General features: G+C 33.4%; 1 protein-coding gene across 1 annotated transcript in view; it reads left to right on the top strand.

Annotated features, from left to right (window-relative positions):
* WDR27 (WD repeat domain 27) overlaps positions 1 to 20,429 on the top strand; it is a 133,438-nt gene that overhangs the window by 16,830 nt on the left and 96,179 nt on the right. Inside the window, exons 13-19 of the mRNA XM_083830480.1 lie at positions 1,315 to 1,393; positions 3,681 to 3,752; positions 4,932 to 5,035; positions 7,965 to 8,054; positions 13,685 to 13,806; positions 14,386 to 14,519; positions 20,271 to 20,368. Of these exons, the coding sequence (XP_083686606.1) occupies positions 1,315 to 1,393; positions 3,681 to 3,752; positions 4,932 to 5,035; positions 7,965 to 8,054; positions 13,685 to 13,806; positions 14,386 to 14,519; positions 20,271 to 20,368 (699 nt within the window). The remainder of the gene's footprint in view (positions 1 to 1,314; positions 1,394 to 3,680; positions 3,753 to 4,931; positions 5,036 to 7,964; positions 8,055 to 13,684; positions 13,807 to 14,385; positions 14,520 to 20,270; positions 20,369 to 20,429) is intronic.

The following is a 20,429-nucleotide window of genomic DNA, read 5'->3' as shown; positions in this document are numbered from 1 at the left end:
TGCAAACTTTGGGTTTTGAAATAGTTAAGATGTGTAGAATGTTTACATTTTCCGCAAGTCTTTTCACAGTATGTAATGTATTTTTATGTATAATTTTTCTTTTCTTCCTTATTTTTACTGACATGTTTTGATTAATTTTATTATCCTGGAGAGCCTTCTGTTAATACCTGTAAGTTTAGAAAGTTTTGCCTCAGGTTCCTGATATTTGACTAAAAACCAAACATCTGACTTCCAGCTGCTGTGGGAGTACATGTAGCTTCTTTGCTTAATGATAGTAAAACTAAGTCCAGAAAATACGTAGAAAATATATCTTTTTCATCATCAACTTTTCTTTAGAAAAGATAGAAAATTACCGGTAGCTGTAGATGTGTACAATAATCTATTTTGATTATATTGATTGTACTTCATGGACGTGCTAGAATGTCAAAGGTTATATTTTTAGTTTTGTTTGATATTCTGAGAATGCATCTACAGTGTTTTAACTAGAATTCCAGCCTGCTTCTGAAACCCAGCACTGATGCCAGTTTTACTCTTGTTGACATGTCTCATTCAGATAGCTCAGGTGCTGTAAAGAAATAAATCTCTTTGGGACTTCCTCAGGAAGGACCCTTTTTTGCCTCTTCACTACTTAGAGAGAGAGGTTAGCTGGTGGGAGTTGAAGGTGCATCTATCCTCAACATAGGTAAATGTGCCCACAAGATCACTGCCAATGCACCTGAAGTTTTCCCCTGGGAATATGAACAAGTTTTCCCCTTTTACACCATTTATTTAATTAGTTTGTTTCTGCTGATAGGAAATGCTAATAAGTTAGTTTTGGTTGGAGAGGCTTCTCAGGACTGCAGCGTAAATGCAGCCTTTATTAATGACTTCTCAAGCCACATAAAAGAACAAACATTTATGTGTACCTGCCAGTCAGTTTATTAAAAATCTTTGGATTTGTTCCATATTACAAATACAGGTTGTGAATAGATTATAACTAGTGCTTATAAAATCTAAGCATAAAGTAGGCAATTACAAAACAAATTTGTGAGTGAATTACGAAAAAATTTCCTCAGAACAATATTTTTGTTAGTTCAAAGTTTAGTGAAGTTCCTACTTTATACTATTGGAGGAGGGATATTATGCAAAGGAGCAGTTTATATTTCTTTCCTTTTCTCAATATTCATTATTTTAGAGTAATTGGTCATAAATGTGCTTTGTAACATAAAGAGACATTAAAAATTGCCAGAGCAGTAGTTTAACTAAGCATCTAAAAACTTGTAAAAATATAATATTAAGAAACATTTTAATGAATATTAAATTATTTTACTATAGGAGTGAAAAGCACTGTGAAAGATCAGCCATTGGTTTTCCATTATAAAATTAAGTCATCAGGTTATACAGCAGCACCACGGTGAGTAGATATGTTAGTATTTTAGCTGTTTTACTGGTTTGTTATATTTTATCACATAATAGGTATGTGTAGTCTCACCACTGTGAAATTAATGACCCATAAAATGTAGATATTATGTTAACAAACAAAATATTTTAAAAATGTGTTGTAAAACAAAAAAATTACAGCTTCTGATCGGTGTCTTGGAATGAAAATTTCTGTGTACGTTTGCACAATGCCTGTTTCCAAGTACTATGTCACTTAAACCCATTTAGCTCTTTTCCTGTTCTACACATACAGAGTATTCTGAGGTCAACATACAGAGAAGTACATCTTTCGTTTCATCTCAGACATCTGTTGAGATGGGCTATATTACAATTTTTTGAGTTGTATATCCTCTCCTTGCTGGCGTGGTATTGTCTTTGAAGAACCTTTTGATGGTAGTTGTTTTTTAGGAGACTTTAAAATCTCTTGTGAAACAGTTCTCTGAAAGTTGCTGTAACTTTGCCTATGTCCCTTGGATGCTTGCAAAGGTTTCTCTTGGGATGAACAGTTCACTCAGATGGAATGAGAAGTGTTGTCCTAGAGGTCCCCAGAGAAATGGAGATTTTATGTCAGTATCTCAAAGCTCAAGGTGATCCTAGACAAGGCACTTTGTTTTTGGTATGGATTATGCTGGACAGTACCATCCTTGTGTATTATAACTGTTATAGCATAAATATAATGGTGCAAGGTATTATATGAGAAATTATCCTTATTTTGGATGCAAGTGGGTGTTGGAACTGAGGCATCAAGAACAGCTTTTGCCTGTCAGCAATAGATTTCTTCTGTACATTTTAAGTGGTCTGGGGAAAGAACCACTTAGGTTTACAGTTTTAGACTGCTACTGGGAGCTGTGGTTTTATATTCTGAGAACAACCAGTAGAGGTTGGGACCTCAAAATAAATTTAGTCACTGTGAAATAATGGACCTGTTTTTGCTGAGGTACATGATTCCTGGATGTGTTCTTTGTGTTCCTGGTTCAGTGAATATACAGACTGTGTTGTCTTTTCTCTTCAGTTTCTCTAAACCTGAAAGCTTTAGGTAAGATAGGATGAACATGAGCACTGGACTCTGTTAGTTCAGGAAAGACCTATTCACCTAATTTTGTGGCATAGAATTTCCTTGTTTTATCAAACTCACCATTTAAATGTTCATTGAGAACATGACTTGAAATGTTCCCTCATCAAAAAATTAGTGTCAGAGGAAACTAAATCTGGCTTAAGGGCTTCTATAAAATTGCACCCTGATCTCTTGTGTCTTGTTTGTTTACTTGTCAGTTGAAAGAGCTTTTGGTTTTATGCCATCATCATGATGATGCGTGAGATAGTTATTTCATAACTTCATATCTTTCATTCATCCCACCCACCACAGAGCAGTCCCTGGGAAACATTCTGAGTTGCTTTCTAACAGGGTGTCAGGCTTCCACCTTATCCAAAAAAATCACCTTTGTTGTTTCCCCAGTCTTCAGATCTATGAAATAGAAAGTAAGAAGTGTTAAAATGTAGTGCAAGAGGTTCAGGATGGAGTGTCTTTCACTCTTCAGTGATCTGCACACAGCGCCATCTCTTGCAAAGAGCATGCTAAGAAATGTCTCCATTTTTGCTAAGTGTTGTGCTGCCACTACTGAGAGATTTAGAGTGTCTGCCAAGTGCAGTTTCCAGCGAGTCTGGACTCCATTTTTCAGGGAATGTAGCTGAGAAATCTATGATAATTCTGCTGAAGTATAGGGAAAAACTGGCTAGGGAAAAGACCTTTGACACCTGTTCATTTATCCCTTTACTTTTTTTTTTTTTTTAATGATGATGATGATTATTATTATTTGCTGAAATTAGTGTTGCTATATGAAGGAGTTGTGCTGCGCTTGCTGGCTTTGTGTTTTGTCAACTCAAAACTTACCTTCCCCTTTCAGTTGTTCCAGTTTTCTTTCAAAATCTGTACTAGGTATTCTCTCTCTTTCTTGAAACTCTTCTCGTTTCTTCAGTCTGCAGAAAGAAATATCTGAGGGCTTTATGAGAATGGATTTTGGCCTCCAGAATGCTTTATCCAACAAGTAACTCACGGAAAGCAGAACTTAGCTGCAAATTTAAGCATTAGATCATTAAAGATACCTTTATCATTCATTGTGTACTTTATCTTACCTACTGATGTTAGTAGCAGGCATAAGTAGTAAGAAGGAACTAGGGTTATATTTTGTTTGAAACGAACTGCTTCTTTTTGATGAAATGTTTAATGTTTCATATAGGAGAGTCTGTGTTCTTTCTTGTAGAATGACCATGTTTTCTCCAAATACTAACCTGAAGAAAAATTATATATCAAAGCAGAAGACCAGTGTTGAATGGTAGGTAAACTAGCAACTGCATTAGAAGAAGAACAAATTAAAATGAGTTCTATCATAAATATTATTTGTAACTGCTTCTCTCATTGGAACGCTTTAGTTAGAAGTATCAATGGAACTAAAATACTTTGTAAATTTGCTACAAAAGTAACAAGTGATTCACATGATCAGATTGACAATTAAAACTGATTAAGTCTTACGCAGAAAATCTACATATTTATTTTACTTGGATTTTTTTTGCTAGAAAGTAAAATAGGTGTTAGTTATGGTTGGAGGCAAGGTCCCAACAAGTTCTTAACCTGCAATTCTAGTCAGAAAAGCAATGGAATGTGGCAAGGTGAGATTAAATGATTTCCTATCATGTGCCTCATTCACTCCTAAAATCATGTTATCTTAAGTCAAATCAAGCTTAATGTAGTGTATTTAAACAGAGATTGCATAACGATAGTTTGGCCAGTGGATTCATCATCACTGTGGATACAAAGAGCTAATGTTTTTTTAGAGCTGGCACTTTTATGTTAATTTGTGTGGTACATTAAATGGGGATATTGCACACATTTTTTTCTCTTTCTACCAAATAGTCATATTTTTTTGTAGTACAAACATAAACATAAAGATTGATGAATGCTATTTTTATTTTTCTTCTTAAACTCTTAAACATTTAGTAGATGGTGGCTGAGTTTTTATATTCCTTGCACACATATGCAAGCCTTTAGATGAGCACTTCAGATGATTTCAATATTGGTTTGCATTATTTTGTGATGAATTAAGCTACTTAGCACTTACTGTTTTGTTTAGTATGTTGTTAAATAGATAAGTGTCACTCTTGCTTTTATATATGGACATATTTTTTCATATTTCTTACTGTCACAACAAGGTAGTTTGTGTTCTTTAAATAATTTCACTAGATAATTATAAAACTTAAAAAGTTTGATTTTCTGTAAAATTCCATGTTAATTCTTGATTTCATGAATTTATAACAATTATAGGAGTTAAGTATGACAATTTTTAATTTGTTCTGCCCCTTGTCCTGGATTTAACATAAGTTCTCCAGGGAATATTTACATAAAGATACTTACAATAACTCCCCAAACAACATTTATTTCATAATTGAAATGACAGCCTACTGGTTTTAGATATCTCAATATTTTTCCTCTCTTTCTCTCTTTCCCTTCTTTGAAGTACACGTAAAGAATATCCATTGGAAAGTTCTCCTCCAATCAACCGTGAGAGAGAGATATCTGTTACTTGTAAACCAACCCCAATTTCTTGCATTCAGTATTCCGGTATGTATAGGTGTTATAAAAGGTACTGTTGGTCCCTTGTGCAGACAGAAAAACAAAATTTGTGTGATGTGGTTTATTAAGACCATGGATTTGCTAGGCAAATTCCCAGAAAACTCTGGCTTCTACTGTCTGGTCATAATTTTTTAACTTGCAAATGCATGCAAGCTGCTTACATGTATGCAAATGGATTGTAATTCCTCTCTGATCTTACATCTTGTTTGCCTTTGGACTCATTCTATCACTTTTCCATTACAACTTGAAAATTAGTAGTCTAACACATTCTTTCATTAAGGAAGTTTATCTTCTGAGACATTTACTTAGTGTTCTTAGGGTGTATTACAGGCTCAAGTTCTTTTTAAAAATAATCAGAATACTTTATATTTTTTATGTAAAAATTATTCAGTTTTTATATATAAACACTATAAAAAAGAATTGTTGAATATAATCCAAAGAAGAGTACTTTTCTTAACTGCTTTTGAGAAGCGAGTCTTGTCATAGGTTTAGTCATTTCCAATCCATATAAATAATACTATACAAAAATAACTTCCTAGTTCAGCGATCAAATGTATCACCAAGTATATAAATACATCAATCTACACTCTGCAAACCACAATACATACAAAGTATTTAAAAATGTATATCTTTATAAGTATTTTGGGGACAAGAACAATTTTCATCTTCAAGAAATAAAAGCAAACTAGATGTAGTCAGTAACTTCTAAAACATACTTCAGCCCTAAGTGTTCCCTAAAGACCTGGAAGAAATTATTTTTATGGCTCATGAAGGAAATCAGTTGCAGAGAGATCTTTTGTAGGAATGCTCCATGATCTTAGAATTAAAGGCTCCTTTTTAGAAAAAAAAATATATATATATATAAATAAATAAATCAACCAACCAACCAACCAAATGAAAACAACAATCAAAAAACCAACACTATGGTTTTGGTAATACATTTTAAGGAAATATGCTTTTACTTAATCCAAGTAAGGAACACCTTCCTTTCTCTTTCTTTCTTTCTTTCTTTCTTTCTTTCTTTCTTTCTTTCTTTCTTTCTTTCTTTCTTTCTTTCTTTCTTTCTTTCTCTTTTTATCTATCTGTCTGTATCTCACACATGCACGCACACAAACACAAGCTTAAACAGAAACATTTTCACATAACAGGGTTTAACAAAATCTTTTCTTTTTTTTTTTTTTTTTTGAGTAAAAAAGAAACATAGGATTGTAAGCCTGCAAAGATGTGTTCTGTTATTGGTATAGGTTGTGTTAACCACATGGTTCCGACCTTTGCAATACATTTGCTGTTGCAAATTTACAAACTGGAATTGCAGCTTGGAGCACTCCGTCAAGTGGTCATTGTAAACTATGAATCACAATCATTAATACTTACGTGCATCTTTAAACATATGAGATAGAAAATTGAATAGAAAGCAAGTAAATTGAGGTTGTAAACTTGCATTAATGATTTAATACAAATCCTCTTGAACTTAATAAACATACTCTTGTGGCATTGGAGGTGTTACAAGTTATGACTGTTAAAAGACAGTTTTCCACAGGATTTGAGATGATGTTCCATTAAACAAGCTTCCACATTTATAAGAAAAAAGATTTTCTCTCATTCTGTATGCACAAAAAGGTGTATGTTTTGTTAGTTATGTGTGTGTGACTTATGTTATATCACTTACATGGTACATTTACCAATCAGCTCTCATGCTGAAAATACATACTGTCAAAATTAAGGAAAAGCAGGGGGGCACGTGGAAATCTGGAGAAGAGCACCACACTCCAGCTTAAAGACTATGGGGTTTGTGGGGCATGCATTTATTTGAGTATTTTATCCAGAACTACTTATTTTTTTTTTTAGGAAAATATTGAACAACATTAATATGCATAGTTACTAGCATTTGGAGAAAAAAAAAACAAACAGATGAAATATTGCTGGTGAGATATAATAAAAAATTTTGTAAGGTAGCTCTGCTAGTTTAGTATACTGGTGTATTTAATAATTGATAACAAAATGGATTCTGGAATGCCTCTTTTTAGCATATACATCTACTCCATTTTGCATCTGTTTTTTAAAAAAATTCACTTTTAGTAGTTGGTTCTCAGAGATTAGAGATATGGGACTCTTACCTGGTCATATTCTCATGATTCATTTGGATAAAAAAATCTATTGTGGGATTCTGGAACAGCAAGGTAGATGGTACTTGGATAACATTGCGGTATCGACAGTTGACCATGACTTACTCCCTTTCCCTTGTCACAGATGCTCTTCATAGTGAACCTAGTAGCATTGATTTGAATTATGCTATTCGTTTTTTTTGTTTCTCTGCTGTCTTCTCTGGCTCTTCTCCCCTCCCATTGGTTCATTTATCTGCTCTTTCTTCATTATTCAAATGTAAACATTAAAGGAGACTATCCTGTCAGTGTGTGCTCCTGTTAATGAATAATACCAATAGACAATCCAACTGCACTTGAATAGGTTTTGGGGTGAAGCTGGCAGGAAAAATATTGTCTTTTAAAAGTTATCCAGAATGACTAATATGTGCTTTTTTAATATATATGAAAAGGCAATATAACTTCTAATATGAAGATATAGAAAAATGAGTGTAAGTCAGGAAATAGATTTATATGACTGCTAAAAAATTATGCACTTAAAATTTTTAGTACTTTTTTTTAGGTAAAAAGTGAATTTCTGCCATGTGGTGAATAACTATTGTGAGAATGTCAGGAACAAAAGAAATGAATTTGTGTACAAATTCCTACCAAATTCTGCAGTGTGAGTTTATGACATTCATACACAAAATTTTTTAAATGTGAAATGAATACCTAGCCTGTGTTCTGTTGTAGCGGCATGTGATTTTTATGAATAAAAGAACAGCACATTATATCCTTGTTGAATTCCAACTTAAATCATCAGAATCTCTTTGTAGGGGATGGAGAGCAGCTGGCTTGCGGGCTGGTTGACAAGACTATACTGATATTCAATGCCAATCTCACCAAAACGTGTAATGTTTTTTCAGGTAAACTTATGAATTACATAATTAAAAGGATAGTATATAATTGCATTTAACCTAAAGTGGTGTATTAATTAAAAAATTCCACTTACATCACCCTGAAAAGAATGGGGGCGGGAGATGCTTCTGATTCAGGAAGTATAAATTATTTCTCTGACTGGTTAATTTTGCTCTAGAATTAAACTGCCCACCAGTTTTTCAAATTTCTCAGTTTTCTGGGAGGTAAATAGTAGCAATGTATCACAGTATATATTGCAATCTGCATTGTGTGGGTATTGTGTGGGTGTGTATTACAATAATTAAGTAGAAATAGTAAAAGGAATATATTGCAATCATAAAAATATTGTGTATATTGCAGTAATATATTCTAATAGATTATTAGCCAAAAAATGACTGACTTGGCAAATTATGTGATTGGTGTGCAACTACATACTTCTAAAGAATAACTATTTGAAATAGGAGGAACTATTCCTATGGAGAAACCCATGCCTGTAAAAGTGTGTGTGCGCGTACATTTGTGCATTACTTAACATTGTAAAATTAGCCTTTAAGAGTTCTAAATTTCTATAGGCAAATTTTTATAGCAGTAAATGTTATGACTAAAATTCATAGAGCAGGACTGACTTTGTGGAAGGTCATAATGGAAAATGACTGCCGTTTACTAGTAGGCCTTATCTAGAATAAAAGCAGACTATTTTCAGTATTTTTAGCAATTTTTGAAAATTATTTCTAAATAAACCCCCCCCTTTTTTTTCTGAGTACCTTTAATTGTATTTTGTGGAAGACTGTGGGAAAAAAAAAAAAACACTATCCATGGAAAAATTATAAAATATGAATATTGATGCTCAGTCATAGTATGAAGTGTGCTTAAAAATAGGAACTATTAAGAAGATTGACGTTTTGTTTTTTACAAACTAAAATATCAGATTGTTCTTTAATTATTGATATCCTTGAAACAAATGGATAATACCATTTTTTAAACTGACATCTGCCATATTGTAGGATTCTTCTGTATGAAATAGTAATATTTCATAGGCTGTGGTGTTAATGGACTTCTCAAGTCTATAACAGCCAGGCTTGGAAAGCTATTTTTGGTTTCCTATTAAATACATCTATGAATTCATCACATAAGAAATTGATGAAACCACACAATTTGGCTTTTCCCAGATTATGGTTTTCAAACACAAGGAATGATATTTATTGAGACAAACACAAGATATTTTTCTTAACTGAAATCAAACCCTTGGCAAAGCCCAAACTGCTAGCAGCAAAAACAGAATCATGGAGCATCTTGCATGTAGACTTTGATTTTTTTCTGCTTTTAGTAATGTCTCTTTAGTTCACAGACTTCAGTACTGTTATTATTAAAATGTGCCCAGTTGAGTGTGCTTTGAATTTTGATTTTTCTTACTTAACAAAACAACATGTTTTCCCCAGAGTAAGTGTAGCACTGAAGTGTTATGTCTAAATATTCCCAGGGAGATCAAGATCATACCTGCTTAACTTCTCTTGTACTTGGGATCATTTAAAACAAAACAAAACAAAACACGTTATTAATGAAAGGCTTTGTCTTTCTATAAAATAAAACCTCAAGACACCGTTCCTGGATTCAGTTTGTGACTTGCACAATGAATTTACTCAAATTAATTGGTGTTACATGAAGAAAAACATTTATTTAAGTTTACAGATTTACTGGGGGGGGGGAGACCTTATTGCCCTGCTCATAACGTGTATATTCAACTATTACCTCACACAAAGAGGAAATCATCACTAACGCTGCCTCCATTAGTGGCCACAGTGTAGATCATGTCAGCCATTTCAAGGTATACGTAATATGGAGATTATGCGCTACAAAAAGTAACAGTCATTAAGGTGTTAAGTACAAATTGTTTGTCTTGCTTTACAAAGAAAAAAATATATATATTGATAGACTGTTCTACTGACAACTGGCTTTGTGCTGTTAACTTCCTTAGTTTTTGCAAGCTGCTATTTAATTTCTTTCATTGATATCTTCAATTTTCTGTTCTCTGTTCTCTTTTCTGATGCACTTCTGAAAAGAAGTGTAAACCACATTGCACTTCAGGGAGCGTAAGAATGCAACCTGTGTGCACAGTTCTTTTCAAAACCAGCGTAAATGGGAAACTGAGACACTGCTGTGGGGAGAAGGAATCTCAGACCATCAGTTACTTGTTTATTTAGTTCATGTAGTTCTGCACAGCTTAGATTATCATGAAATCTACTTTATCTTCTACTTTAAGTACCACTTCAAATACATCTACATTAAAAATCCTTGTTTGGAAGTTTATAATTTTTTTTTCTTTAAAAACTTTGATGAATTACTCCTACTCAGTTGCACTCAATGGAAATTTAAAGCTTGCTTTTTATTGAGAAATGAAAATGAAAATATTTTATTTTTTAAAAAAAAGGCAGTAATAACACCTGAATATTGCTGATATTTGAAAACATATTTTTATAATGCTCCATCACTGAAGGGTGGTATAACAACAGCAGTTTTACTTTAAGCCTAATCTATTCAGTTTTGTTCCCTGAAGTGCTCAGTTACAGTTTTAAGTATCTTTGCATTCCTCTCAGTGTTGGCTCTTCAGGTGTCTGTGTGCTATTGTGAAGTGCAGGTGATGTTGGCCAGCTTTAAAAGGGTTACAGCCAGCACAGCCCTTTTGAAGAACTCTTTTTACAAAACCAGCTGCTGTCCTTCTCAATGTGCTTCAAGACTGGGGAACCCTGAGTAAAGCCTGTTTTGAAGCTTACTGGCTTCTTGCAAGCCAGCTGGCATCATCTCCCCTTTGCTTTGGGATTGGGGGACCTGGAGTGAAGAAATTCTTAAGCTTTTTACACAGCCTTTCCAATTTTCCAAACCTCAGATTTTCCTAAAGTTTCTCATGTTCCTCACCACTTTGGAAAACTGTTTTGTATATTCTAGTCAGTACTTCCCCCCCCCCACCCCCCACCCCCTTTTTTTCATGCAGATAATTTAAGGCTTCCAAATGAGTTTACAAAACCAAAGCCTCCAAATAAACTTTTACTTTGAGGACAAAATAAGTACAGTACTTACATATATACTTACCCAGTACTCATGCAGTTTTCTGTTGAAAGTTTTATGTTTTTGGTAATTGAGAATTAAATTATCTTGTTTATTAACCTTTTTGTAGATATATGTTACCACAAAAGATTTTAATTGCTGCGGTAAATTGATTAGCTCTCCTGTAATTTAAAATGAAAATATTTCATTTAAATCTTCCATTGGCTAAAGAGAAAATGTGCACAAGAGGGCAGCATAAGAACTTTGAATGTTTTAAGTTTAGATGAGATTTTTTTTAGACTTCATCTGGACAAATTAGCAGCATAGTATGGGCCAAAGTTTGTTAATTTAGTTTGATATATGTTCTTCTTTTCTGATCTTTTTGATCAGTGTCAATATAATTTTAGAATGAATTAATAATTTTACCTTCTGGATGATGTCTGTGACTTCTGAAGTTCTTTCTTTGTAAGTTCCTGATCTTGTTCTTAACCTTGTGACACCAAAATGGTAAAGTCTGATTCTTGCCAAATCTTTTTGCTGTTATGGAGAAACAATAATACTTTAAGCCATAATTTTTGAACAGGTTCTTAATTTTTATTTAACTAATGTGATAGTCCTGTTGAAGCTGCTGTAGTTACCCTTGCATTGTGTTTTTCCAAAAACAGCTAGCTCAGTAATAAAAACCTAATGAATAAAATAAAATACTGCAGCTTTTTGCAAGGTCTTAAGTGGCCTCTAGATTATATCTAATACATATTCTGTCTAACATCAAATTTGATTACCATCTAATACTCAGATTTTTTCTGTTGGCTAATACTGTAACTTTTTTCTTAAAACTGAATTTCAAGAATGTTTCTTGAAAATATTCCCCCAATGACTTTGAAAAATGAGAATGATCGTTGTTTATGGATAAGTTAGATTGCTGATTCTTTTATAACTGCTGATATTTCTTGCTTAAAAACACTGAACTTTGATGAAGTCAACATCACTTCTTCTGTGCTTGAGACTTCTAGAATATGTATTTATTTGGCATAGCCATGGTGAGTTCCTGTACTTTTTTGGGAATCCTTCTGGGACTCACTAGCTTTGCCTTCCTGACTTTCTCCTTGTAAATCATCATCCCACCAATTACATTGTTTTCTTTTGCAATATCTGGTTGTTTGCAGCTCTGAAAAATCAGTTTCTAAGCACGGGAAGTTAAGCATTCCAAATGAGGTTCATATGAAGCCTGATTCAGATCCTGAAGGCCTTTGATGCCAGAGTAATCTTCCTGGGATCTAGGAGTTTACTTTGGGCTGAGCCTTTCCACAGAACTACATTTCTTGCAGACCCATGACAAAAAATTAACCAGGCTTTACAAGGTCCGGGCTGCTAAGTTCAGTTTTGCTGGTCTTCAAAATCTCTGTTATTAGGACTGTGCAGAGTCAAAGCAATCTGTGATGAAGCAATCAGGATAACTTATCAGTCAGAGAAAAATAATACATGATCATCAGTCCCGTGGACTAGATACTGTTTTTCGGGCCTCTCCATGAGCCAAATATGGGCTAGCAGGCAGGTGCAAAGTGCTGTTGTCTTATATGAAAATCATCCTGTTTGCCGTTTGGCCATTGCAGCAGAACATAGGGCTCTGGACCTTAACTATCCCAGCTACATTTGGAAATATTTGGTAGCGATGTTGTCGGTGATAGTTGTTTTATTCACTCTGTCAACAAGAGGATGAAACCAAATGAAACTATTCTCTTAACATCCTTGTCTGGGTAGTGTCTTTCAGACTAGCATTTGGGTCTCTGTGAATGAAAAGAAAGCTTTTCCAGACGTTAGAAGTATTGATTAGAAGTATTAGAGGTTGATGGTCAAGCTTCTGTTTTCCATGGAAGGGTCCGTTCCCCCCCCCCCCCCCCCCCCCCATTTTGGAGTAATTGTAATCCAATTCAGGGCTAATTTAACTCTGAGATAGTCAGCATTTAATGAAAAAGAAAAGTACAACAATTGTAGCAGAAAGGCTCCCTATTAATGACAGCAGCCTTATAACCACTAAGTGCTTCTTATTCAGTCTGGTGTGGGGATAAAATTTATTACTATCACTGTGGCAGCAAAGATCTGTAAATATGTTTTTGTTGCTAACTCATAAGGATGTTTCTTTGCTCTGTATTTGTCTAGCACCATTTTGTAGTTCTGAATTACAGGAAGCTGAAGAAATTTAGCTACTAGTTTTTATTCTTTTAAAATGTTAATGTCTTTGAAACATAAATGTCTTTTTATGTTATAAAGTTTTCATACGAGCCCCCTTATAGCAACAGAGGCAATATCTTACAAATGTGTATGAGATTTCAGGTAGAATATCTCGATATTTCTCTGATCTTATTTCATTTAGTGAACTTTGATTATTAATGAGAGCCTTTTTTCCATATATTTTGGTGGAATAAAAAAAATGAGTGGTTTACTGTTACTAACTTTAATCCAACCATTTGAAGCCTGTATTTAAAATGTATTTTAATATTGTGTATAACTATATTAAAACAATATGATTTACTCTGGAGAAATGTATAAATGCAAGAAATGGGCTTTATGATATTTTCATTATTATTTTTATTAGGTCATGATGGTGCAGTTAACTCTGTTGGTTGGAGTCATGACAAGAAGCGGTTAGTTTCTGCATCAGAAGACAGAACCGTAAGGGTCTGGTCAGTCTGCAAGAATGAACCTGCCCTAATTCTGGTAACTAGAAACTCCTGTTAGGTTAGTTCAGAGGACACTATTTTTTACTTTCATCTACTTGTAATGGTTCTGTAGAAAGAACATATGGCCTAATTTTCAGAGCTACTGACTGGTTGTCATTCCAACTGATACTACAATCCAGGTGGTCTCCATTGACTTCAAATTAGGCTTTCATCATGACAATTTGTGAAAAAAGCCCGGTAGCCAAGTCTAGTAGGCATGTCAGGAAGTTTTGGTTTTAACGTCTGCTATGTATTTTCTATTTGCCTTGGCCCATCTCTGCTTCACTTTAGTCTACTCCACAATTCAGATGGAAGTTTAGTGTCTGAGGCTAGATTGTATTAGATTTAATTGGCTATAAACTATTGCTATTAATTATACTGCCAACTCATTTAAGCAGAATGAAAACTTTGTTTTGAGATTAATAGACATAAAAACTAGGAAAGGACACTACATATCAGGTTAACCTTCTGTGATGTGGTGAGATTAACAGGGAGATTATGTTTTAGCACCAGGTATCTCAAACAAAAAATATTTAGTATCTTAGAATCTGTTCTTACTAATATATTTTTTTAACAGGGCAATGGTATGTTTCGTAAGGCTATACGCTTCGTGCAGTTTTATTTTATGGATACATTTATATTGCTGTGTTGTGGAGCTGAATTTCATCTATTAAGTTTCCATGTAGACACAACCAAGGATGACTTAAAACAGTGAGTTAAATCTCTCATTAACAGAGCATTGAAAATACATGAAATACTGTTTGATCTGAGGGTGTTTGTTTTTTTTTTTTTGGGGGGGGGGATAGTTTGCTAGAGGGAAGAGGCTATCTTAGGAAAAATATTACAGAAGAAAGAATTAAACAAATAGTAAAAGCCAATAGTAAAAGGTCTTTATTCTTGCATAATAAAAAAAAGTGAAATGTCAATTTTTATAGTGCATACCTTATCTGGTGCAAATAATATTTCTATTACTTTTAACAGTTTGGGACCTTCTGAACTTTACCTTCTGTCTGTTTACATTTTACTGTGCATTAATACATTAAGTTACCTTTGAATAGCTGTTGCAGTTCCTTCTCTTATGGCAGTATTTTTAAATACATTTTCTTTCAGAGACTCCAATATGCTCTGGCTGTCTCCTACCTTCTGTGTCAAATGGAAGTGGATTGCTTTCATCATTTTCACTGGCTTTCTACCTTTTATGTTGTATCTAATTACTTCTCCTATTAACTTATTTTTCTCTTTGTTTCTTAATGGTTAGGCATTCTTCATGTACTTTTCACTAACACTGTTCTATTGATCATTAAGTGGCTTCTTCTTTCTGACCTGGAATCAAGTTTTTGTATTAAATCTGTCTGATATACTTTTTCTGATCTTTTAGTTCATAATTGTAGCTGAAGTGTTTTATTATCCTTTTATCTCTCAGCTCTTCTTTTGCTCTTGCTGGCTTTCAGCAGTATTGTGTATATGCATGTATAAATGTATCTGTTTAGACACAATAGTGTTTAAAAAACCTTGAAGAGATATTTTGCTTTGTTTTATATTACCACTATAGATCTTCAGTAGAAGGGCAAATAGACTTTGGAGTTATAATCTTAATTCTATTAGTTGATACTGTGAATAGTGTCCATTTGTGATATTGAATAGTATTGAATCTGATTTTGGTTTGTAATTGGTTCAAAATAGTTGATTAATTGTGATTTTCAGTGACCTGCCTGGTTTTTACTGTTAATCCACTGGCACTTGTTATCCTTTAACTCCTATTTCTTGTCAAAATCCTTAATGGAGGGAGTTGCTGTGGCTTTTACTTGTATGGTTTTAGATGCAAAAGACTGATCTGAACTACCTTTAAGCTAGCTAGTTCAGATGCTAGAAGGAGAATGTGGTGTAGATGTAGCACCTATCCATGCAGTTTTGCAAGGACTTGGGCACTGATCTTCCTCTGTGTTTCTCAAATTACTTTGTTAGAAGTGTGTAATATCCTGATATAAAGCTGTTAATGTGTGTAGGATTGTGCTTATACCAACACTTTTGTTATTGCCGTGCTCTCAGTATTCCTTGATGGATTAACACTAACTCAAAAATATGCAATTAGACTCACTGGGATATTAGTAATGCCAAAAGAGCAACCATAACTGTAGACATTACAACAAATCCACAAACCAGTCTGAGGCCTGATTATATGTATCTATTAAAAAAAAAAAAGTACTGAAGGTTGATTTGCTTTGACATTTTCTTGTGGCTTCCCTCCAGTTCATTTCCCAGCATTTCATTTATGAAATGCTGTGTCATTCCTTTTGTTTCTCACAACTTTTTAATTCCGCCTTCTGAGTCAAGTTTGGAAGAATGCTTGAATGGAGCTGGATCAAGGAAAAGCTAGATCTAACTCCCAAAGCGTGCTTTATACCTTTAATTAGGAGAGCATGGCAATGCCATCTGGCTAACCAATTAACTGTTACTGTATTTCAGATATGAAGACAATACAATGACAAATCAGTGTTTCTCTGTGCAGAGCTTTCAAAGAACTGCCCATAAGTATTAATTAGCTGAGCACCACAACAACTTAGATAAAAGGTTAAATATTGGTTCAGTTTTAAAACTGGAATTAAGAAGTGGAAATAAAAAAAAAAGTTCTTTATAAATGTCATACAGGATATTTACTGCAGCTCTGGGAATAGAATACAGATATCTTTACTTCTACAACTATGATTAATCTCAAAATTATTCACCATCTAAACAAGTTTATTTATGTTCTCCAAAATTACTGTTGAATTTCCACTGTCATCAGCAGTTGCGTATGCTGATATAAAGGGTAAATTATTCTGTTTAATTTTTTTGAAGTTCTTAATTACCTTTAATTTGCACAAAAATTTGAGCAGAACAAAACGTGAGGTTATCATCTTGTTTTTATAGTTAGTTTCATGTGTTGCTTTAAAGATAAGAAAAAGCAATTTAAAATTAAGTTAAAATGAAGGAAACTGCATTCCAGTAAATGAAACATTGCATTTTAAAGCCATTGTATGATGTCTACTATGATGAAATGTGAAGCTACTAGCTAGCACTTCTTATAGATGGGTGAAGAAAAGGCCATGGTAAGTGGATTTAAAATTTCGCATGCTATTGATAATTGGAAGAGTGTTAATTTCAGGTACTTCTGTTAAATTAATAATTAACAAGATCACTATATTCATGCAAACAACTTTAAACCACTTTAGACTTCTTAATAAAATGGACAGTGTAGACCAAATTCAGCAGTATGACAATATGAATGTTCTAAGCTTGGTTCCTTTGAGCTTTAGCCATTAGTTCAAAGAGCTTAAACACTCTTTGATCTTGTCAGAAAAGGAGGGAACCAAACAAGACGTACACATCATAAGATGACTTCTCACAACATTCTCAAAATAACAATCTCTAAATGCTTTAAATTTTCCTGTTTATATCCTTTCTTATATCTAAGATTCATTATAAGCAGTCAGTGAATAACGTCTATCCTCTTCTGTAGTATGAAACTATTTTTCAGTTAGGATGAATTCTAATCATTCCAGAAGATGAAGTATTTCTTTTCCTTTTTACGTAACCGATCTTTTTTTTTTTTTTTAATAGAACTCAAGTCTGTGTATGGAAATGTAGAATTGAACTGGTGTGCAAAGATTATTTTTTAAACGCATGATAAAATGTTTTTAATAGATGTACACCTTTTGATCTCATGGTATCTTTGGTCTGGTCCTTAGTTTTGACTTTGTGCAGATGTTTTCCTTAAAATTTTAAATATTGGATCTTCATTAAGCTTTTTTTTTTTAATTAACTAATTTATTTATTAAACTTAGTTGCTTATTCATCTTGCATTTTTAGCATATATTAACATACTTGGCAAGTTTTTGTGTGTCATGAAAATGTTACTTTATCTGGGTCTCCTGAAAAATGCCTTCAGCAAAAGACTTACAGCCTGCTGGAAAGCAGACACCTCAGTCTTCAGTCATCGCAGGAGAATTGCATTGTTTGTATCTTAGAATCCAGATTTATATTTTGTTTCTGAAGATACACCATTCTCCTGAAAATTACCATACAGTAAATGTATTCCCCAAAAATGAATACATCCCCATAGTATGGAGGACATGAAATTAGAAATTAATCACTAAAGGTGTTACCAAGTTGTAATAATTGAAGGCATTGAAGTGGAACAGAACTGTAATTTTGATTGTTTCAAAACTGTTATTTTATTTGGATATCTAGTATACAAGATTGTCAGGTGAGATTATGTGCTTTGCACAGAATTGGAGACTTGGAAAAAACATAGTGAGAAGATACTTTGCAGCCATTTTTGGCCCTCATCATAAGCTTTCTGTTGGCTTGAGATTGTGGTGTAATTTAGACAATTTTAGGGCCTGTTTATGTTACAATAATTTTTTCAGTAGTCATGTGATCTGGAATTTTGCCTGTACACACTCCGCACTCTTGGTCTTCATTTGTGCAGTATTTTATAGGGCTTTTCTTAGTGTTTTCTAGTATCTAAAAACAACTTCACAATTGACTTTGACAGTGCAATCCTATTGGAAATCTTGCAACGAGGAAATTAGCTTTGCTAATGATGGGCCATCAAATTTACCTATGAAAACTCTCCAGACATGAAGTGGAATTCTTAACCTTGTATGAATTTTATTTTCATTATTTGCTTTTGGTGGGTAAAAAATGAAAATAAAAAAAAATTGCTCCTTATAAAGATTTCTTACTTCTTTATTATATTCTTTCTACCTATACTATAAGGCTCATTATATGCACAGAAATCACATCCTGATGATTCTCTGCAGTTAAAAGCACAATTACTTTATGAAATGCACCTCCTTACTGATAAGCTGTAATATCTTTCAACAGTCTAAAAAGCTTTTCTTTTGTGTACTCTACACAACTTTATCTTGATAAGTATTGCAATACCTTCTGACCTTTACTGGGTTAATTCCTCTGAAAATTTCTCAACAAGCCCGTTGTAAGATACATTGCAATCTTTTGTATAACACAGGCGGTTATTTTAACTGGAAACATAGATTGTTGAAACTTAAGCAAAAATGCACATACATTTTTATTCTCAAATTCTATTCTTACATATTACAAGTGGCATTTAAGCTTTTGTATTGTCTGAATTATGTAATACCTTTCTTCCACAAGCTGATTACTTACCTTCTGTGTTGGATCTTAATTCTTAGCTTATGGAGGTGCTATTAACCTCTAAGAGGCAAGAACTAATGTACAGTGTCCAACTCAGTGTGTCCACAATGTCTGGCTTAATTTCAGTTGACTTGCACTTTGAATTGAGTGTGTATGCTAAATGTGTCAAATGAATTGCATAGAAAAAATATAAGATCTTAAATATAATATATATATTTATTTTTTCTGCTAATGGGTGCTCTTGTTCTATTTTTTTTCTCATGTTACTCATGTTACTTTCGTTCTTTTTTAACCTAACTTGTATTTCCATGTATTTACCAAATTGGTTGAAGATTTACTTTCTAGGTGAAATGATATCTGGGAAACACCCAATGATGTGGGCTATCTATTTAGTAGACTGCACTGTAAAAGAGAGATGCTTCAGCTAACTCAAAACAATTGATCTTGCATTTAGGAGTAATTTAACTGTTTCAGTAAGTTTTTTCCAGGATGGTAAATTAACCCAGAGGAAGCTTCGTACTGCCTTCATTAGACTGTTCCTGTTATGCCAGTCAGGTGTCTAAAGTTAGCTTGGTTATCTTTACTCCAAAATGGCAATAAATCAGTTATCCCTAGGTCTAGAGCAGCTTATTTTTGTAGCTTAATTGGATAAAATGCCTCTGTAAACCACAAAAAAAATCTTGGATTAAGTTGTAGACCACTGTGGTTTAGCTTATGTCTTACCATTGTTGCTGAAGTAGCTCTGATGTCTACCTGGAAAAGCTCAGCAGACTGTCATCTGAGAATGGCAAAAGTATTAATCATTTTTTTTAATGACTGGATCCTGCTAGTAAACATATTGCTTTTGCCAAATGATCATAGTTTTCCAAACTTTGTGCTGGTGGAAAGAAGCAGTAATTATTCCTGTAAGTGTGCCATCCATGACATTTTTATTAGATAGATACACTAAAATGGAAGTATAGTACTTACAGTTTCATTAGAATTATTTTTATGCGTAGAAGTGTCTGCATTTAGAATACAATATGGAAAATTTGATTTCTTGTGATGTGTTGACACTGCCTGGCGTTTCATATTGATCGAAGATCTGTCTTACATGTATGGATGTCATGTTTCTTTTCATCTGAAAAAGTTTTGTTACCAAATTTAATAGAATTCAGCAACAAGTAAAAAGATCTGTGGCTTTAATTTTAATAATAAAATTAAGCATTTTGGTTTGTTTTGTTATTCCAGTGGGATTTTACTGGTGGACACATATCATAACTTATTTCATTAACACTAGCATTCATTTGATATTTTTTTCAGATACAAACAGAGAATTTTTTGCAAATTGATCCAGAAATTTCCCATGGCTTCAACAATGGAGATTACCAGCCTTTCAGCAGTAAATGATTTCTACTCTTGTATCCTTTTTAACAAATTATTATTTTCATTAAAAACAAAACAAAACACTTTGGATTTAAT

This window comes from Anser anser (assembly GCF_964211835.1).
Source record: "Anser anser genome assembly, chromosome: 3".
Lineage (NCBI taxonomy): Eukaryota > Metazoa > Chordata > Aves > Anseriformes > Anatidae > Anser > Anser anser.
Note: the sequence above shows the minus strand (reverse complement) of the source record. Positions and strands in the feature narration are given on the sequence as shown.